At 41.8% G+C, this 6,000-nt stretch overlaps 1 protein-coding gene across 2 annotated transcripts in view; it reads left to right on the plus strand.

Annotated features, from left to right (window-relative positions):
• Positions 1 to 4,594, plus strand: part of LOC109408443 (T-box transcription factor TBX1-A) — a 102,610-nt gene extending 98,016 nt beyond the window's left edge. For both annotated transcript variants that reach the window (XM_029879314.2, XM_062842922.1), the window contains one exon: positions 3,882 to 4,594. In XM_029879314.2, coding sequence (XP_029735174.2) covers positions 3,882 to 4,414 — 533 coding nt within the window. In that variant the 3' untranslated portion in view covers positions 4,415 to 4,594. The remainder of the gene's footprint in view (positions 1 to 3,881) is intronic.
• The last annotated feature ends 1,406 nt before the right edge of the window (positions 4,595 to 6,000 follow it).

Genomic DNA, 6,000 nt, shown 5'->3' on the forward strand with positions numbered 1-6,000 from the left:
TCGCAGGAGAAATTGCAAAAGAAATCGCTACAAGTATCCCACAAAGAATTTTGAAAAAAAAAATCTAATCAAATTCCTGTAGAAATTCCTGAAAGAACTGAATGAATCCCAGGGAAATTCCTGAAGGAGTTCTTTGAGTATATTCTTAAGAAATTCTTGGAGGTAAATCTGGAGAAACATTTTTGGAAATGCATGATGCAATTTCTAGAACGATTGTTTTAGAAATTTATAAAATTATTCCTGAAGAAATATTATCCTGAGGAATTCCTGGAAGAATATCTAAGAAATGCCTGGATAAAGATTCAGACAGAATACTTGGAAGACATTCTCAAGGATTCCTAGAAAAAAATTCTGATGAAATTCTTAGCAAAACATCTGATGGAATCCCTGGAGAAATTTCTCAAAGATTCCCTGGAAGAACTTTTGAAGGAATGCGTGGAGGAATTCCTGATGAAATCCTTCGAAAGGTTTCTGGACGAATTCTTGGAAATATTTCTGGGCGCATACACACCAAATACAATAATTAGCAATAGAAGAAATTACTGAATTTTCATCAAAAAATTGCTGACTATCTGCCAAAATTGGTTCAGCAATTCGAAAAAAAATGCTGATTCTCAGCAATGTGTATTGCTGAACGCAAGAAGCTCAGAAAAATCAGCAAAATTTGCTGATTGCCGGAACAAAAAATACTCAGAATATAACAACAAGAAAAACTCTGAAGGAAATTGTAAAAAAAAATCGTGGAGAAAGTACTGGACCAATCAATATAAAATAGTTTCTTAAAGAATCTCTGGAATTTTTTCTGAAGGAATTCATAGAAGATTCTCTGAAAGGAATCCCAGGAGATATTGCTGAATGAGTCGCAGGAGAAATTTGAAAAGGTGTGTGGTTAGGGTCACCAAGCTTCTTATCGCACCATGCTGTGGGGCGAGAGTTCGATTCCCGCCCCGGGTGATGAAACTTTTCTTTAGAAAAGTTTCTTCTCCGTTTCCACTGGTGCATACTCCGTGTGTCCCTTGTCTAGTGTTAAGTTTCGTTCAGTCTGTACAGGCTTCTAGCCGAAGACGGTGTTCGTGTTTTTTATGGAGGAACCAATGGATGAATTTCTGAAGAAGCCTATCGATGGATGGTTTAAGAAATCTCAGAAGGGAATTCTTAAGAAATCTTTGCAATAATTTCTGAAGGGTACTTTAGAGGAATTTCTAAAGGGATTTATGTGAGATTATCTAAAGCAAACCCCTGGAAGAGATAGATGTCTAGAATGTTCTGATGGAAGACTCGGAGGAATATCTGAAGGAATCTTCAAAAATTGTTGTTCGATGAATTCCTTGGGGAATTACTGAGGGAAGCTTATAAACGTTTTCTGAAGGAAACCTTGTAAAAATTTCTGGAGAAATCTCCGGAGAAATTTCTGAAACAATTCCTTTAAAAAAATCCGAATTTAGCCTTGAATTTTTGAAGAATCCATGAAGGAATTCCTGGGGAGTTTTGGAATGATCATTGGAGAAATTTGCGAAACTCCTGGAGCAATTTCAGAACATATCAATGACCGGGCAGAACAAAGTACGCAATGGCTGATTTACGAACAAAATGTCCATGTTTGGGGCACAGAAGCCCTACTTCTACTGCACAGATTGACTTCAATGTTGATTAAATAGAGTTGTTTGTTTGTTTATTAACAGGGATTTTAACCTTTCATTGGTCATTCATCCCGTGATTAAATAGAGTATACTTTGTTTTAAGAAATTAGACTATCCTATGCAAAATTTAAAAAGTTATTACAAACCTCTCATTTTGGGGGAAAATCGCAGTTTTGATTTTGGAATACATAATTCCGAAATGTTAATATTTGGATAAATAGTTTCTTCTGCAAAGTTGACCAATCTAGCAAAACACACAACTATTAAAAAAACTAAATTTACCAAAAATTGTGTCAATAATATTCCAGCGTATTGAAAATAAAAAGTCCAAGGCTCTTGCATGGAATTTACCATGGATCTCTCCAGAATGTTATCCAGTAATGGTCTCGAGAAAACGTCTTTCAAAAACCACAGTAGAAATCATCCAGGGGTCAACGAAGGACTTCATCTAGGTTCCCGTCATGAATCCATCAAAAATATCACTAAATTGAAGTGAAATTTACTATGATTCAGGATCTAACAACCCAATCCCAATACCTAGTAGTTTTCCTGACACATGTGTTGGTGCCAAACAATTCCAAAACTCATAAAGGGTATTCATTCTGCAATTACGGTGGCACATTTCTTTAAAGAAATCATGTGCAAACAAATCGCAGAACTTACAAGAAAGAATGCATGAATAGTAAAGCAGTTAAAGCCCTTTTTTCAAGAAGCGCGTTTTCATATATTTTTTGAAAACTGTAGAGCTGGATTCTTAGTACGTAAATTGAAGTATCCTCAATGACACCACTGCATTTCAGTATATGTATATGGAACAAAAAACTGACACATAACTGCAGCAAACCAAAGTCAGGTATCATACAAGGTATTGGTCGGTTACCCAGGTATTGAAAATAAAATATTTATAAAATACCTCAACGAGTTATTGCTGAGGACTGCTTGAGGTATTTTTCAATTATGGAAAAATCGCCATTTGTATGGAAAAATATCCGATTATTATTTAGGTAGTGCCATACCTAATGTCATTATTCACGTGTTATGCACAGAATATACATTATTTATTATTTTAGGTATTTCACCTCTTATGCAAGGCTTCTTAATATCTCATTCAGGTTGTAGGTATTAGGTTTTCCATAAACCGGAAAGAGCTGTATTTCATTAACAGTTATTTATACAGCCCCAGAAAGTATGGATGCTCCTAGCTTTCAGCTGTCTGGGCCTGTTCGTTGGCCCTTGTTTCGGGCTTTGGTTTGGTTGTTTCTGCCTACTATAAGATCGGAAATTCAAACGTTCTTTGCCACAATGAACATTAGAATTTGAAATTGTAACTTTTTGGTCATATCCCGTTCTGTGTACGTTAGTAGGTTTTTTCTGGTGCTCAAATACCTTCATTATACGTTTTTCCAAACACGGATTAGTAGCAGAACCTTTATTTTTGACCTAATGTTTGCTTATTTTTAAACGTGATATCCTCATCCTGCTTTCTGATCACGCCTTGCACGGTTTCTCACTTACTTCCACCATATTTTGTCCATTCCCTAAGTGACATTTCAGGCTCTGTACATCATTTGTGCACAATTTTTCGATTTTGTTCCGCTGAAAGTACATGTAGGTATTTTGAAACAAATTGTTGGATTAGAATAAACCGTTATACAAATGCTGAGAGAATAGGTTAATCAACAGGATGTAGCCTTCAAAAAGAACTAGTCATCAAAAATTTTGAAATGTCAATATATTCGTACTGCATCCATACTTTCTGAAGCGGTCTACTGTGCTCTTAGGTTGAAATCTTCAACTGAAAAAATCTCATACAACTCATCTCTAGCGTAAAATTTCATCAGAATTTGACAATAAATTCAACATTTTTGCATTCTTTCTGACAGCCCTTAATCCCTGTAAAGTACCTACTGAATATCATTAAGTGTTTTTCCGAGTTTCTTTTATCTTTCTTTTTACGCTTCAATGATGAAAACATAAAACCTTCATTCGCACCCTGCCACCTACGAGTGGCTTTAGTACTTTGGTCCCTTTCAACAGCTTTCCTCACACAAACGTGGTCCTTTCCTCTGAGAAAACATACCGTCTTCCTTACGAACCGCCTGCATTACTTCGAGCACCATATGTCGATACCCTTGCGCACACGACTGCATGCGCCGTTTTTTACTTGAGCCGAGCTCGTCATCGAGGTACTAACCCAGTAATAATAATTGCAATCTTTCCCTCGTTTGATCTCTTTTGCAGAAGACGCCGCCGATGCAACAAACTCGGCATCGATGACGCCGACAGCATCGGTGATGACAGGTCCGTCGCTTTCCCCCGGTTCCGGTGGCGGGAGCTCAGGAGGGACTCCCACAGCAAACGGCGGCGTTTCCAGCGGACTCGGTATTTCCAGTGCGTTCCAATCTTCGCTGGTAAGTTCCGCCTCGGCAGCTGCCGGCCTGTCGCCGTATGCCATCAGTCCGCACAACAACCCGACCATGCTGAGTCAACCGTACGCTACGGAGTCGAGCGGCTTTGGACCCATCTATCATCACCATCATCACCACCACCATGGGCATAGCCCGTTGTCGACGCACCATGGGTCATACGTGAGTTCGTTCGACAAGTACGACAAGTACAAAATGGCACCGCCGACGCCTCCGCATCACTCAAGTCACCCCACGGCGGCGTCCAGCTATTCGGGTCACTATCAAGGATTCTACGGCACTCCTACCGGTGGTCATCATCAGTTGATGAGACAGAATAACGGGTGTATAGATTATGTCCAAAGATGAGGGTGAGGGTGGTTTGGTGATACCCATTCATTGACTGTAAATTTTTCCGACCAAAAAATGAACTCCCGTTGAATATTATGTGTGTTCTAGTGTTTAATCAAATAACTGTTTTAGTGGATTAATTTAACCGAAGATAAAGGTACCATAGGGTGTACGAAATCTCTGTAATTTATTTCTTAATATTACGTCTTGATTTACGAACAATATTATTTTTGCAATGCATTTTTCCGAAAATCCACACACAAGTAACATTGCAACATCTACCTGGATACTTTGGCGACTAGATTTACTCCAGCGGGGTTCCTAGTACTTCTTCATGCACAACCAGTGCGTTCGCCACAAGATGTCGTCTTTCTCTTGCTGCTGGTACCTCAAACATGAAAATTGTTTTCGCAATTCTTAAAACACCTGCATTCGCACTTCGTGACCAGCTCACTGAAGTCTGCCGTATTTTATATGTCATTGGCTACTTTGTACACTTGACACATGCATGCATCTATTTGCACATTTCACCTTCCTAATGTTTCACTGTGAAACGATTTGACCCCGGGAATAGTTGCGCAGTTTCAGACGGGGACTGGCTTAAGCCCCAAGCGGCTGGTCTTGGGCCAACGGCCGCTTGCGGGTGGGCACACAAGGCCGTCTTGTATCTCCCGGGTCCCAGGGCGTATTAGTAGGGGAGAGCTTCGGATGTGGGAGTCCTAAAAGTAATGTTTGAAATGAACTTACGGTTTATTGATAATATTCAACGGCGGGCAGTGATGGCTATGACGGGGTGACAGTGGAATCCAATCACCACAGGTTACCGTAGAGGGACGCACCGAAGAATGGGCCCGGTGACACACGTGGGCGCCGGTTTCGAACCAGCTTCGGAGGGATGGGAATCCGTAGAGGTATGCGCAGACGGATGAGCCGGACGTTACAGATGAGTGCCGGTTCTGAACTTCCACGGTGCGTGCGTGCGGTGCGGCGTTCGTGCGGGAGAACAAAAGCTTGAGAGCCCGTGGGACGCCTTTGGGCGTTACGGACTGGCGGCCCAACCTCTTGGCCCAGGTGGTTCGATAACGTATGGCGGTTGATATCGGTCGAGGCGGCGTGTAAGCGAGGAGGTGAGGAGGCGAAGCAACAAGAACCCGGGATCGACGCTACGAGGAACTACTGTCTAATGGTCGCTGACTCGGGCGACCACCCGGGGGATTTCGGAAGCCACTGGAATTACGGGCAGGAACGGGGTAACACTCCGATGGCGTAGTCGGAGCCACGTGGCCGGCTTGGAGTAGGACTTTGGCCGGGTCAAAAAGCTTAACGGGATTGGTGGTGCCGAGCTTGGTTGAAAATCGGGTCTCACCCTGGGACTTATCAAAGCCACGGTGGTCTAATGTGGCGGTCAGGAGCCACTCCGGCCGGGGATCGGATGGCCGTCTAAAAAAACTCCAACACTTTGCCAACAAAAAAAAATCTGCGAAAACTTGGCTCGACACTTGTTTTCTCTTTCGTAGTAGGTCCTCAACTGCCCGCTCTCCATGGCCTTGCTATTCGTTCCCATACCAGCACTCATTTTTTACGGGTTGTGGGTGCTGCTTTTT

The sequence above is a fragment of the Aedes albopictus genome, chromosome 3 (genome assembly GCF_035046485.1).
Source record: "Aedes albopictus strain Foshan chromosome 3, AalbF5, whole genome shotgun sequence".
NCBI lineage: Eukaryota > Metazoa > Arthropoda > Insecta > Diptera > Culicidae > Aedes > Aedes albopictus.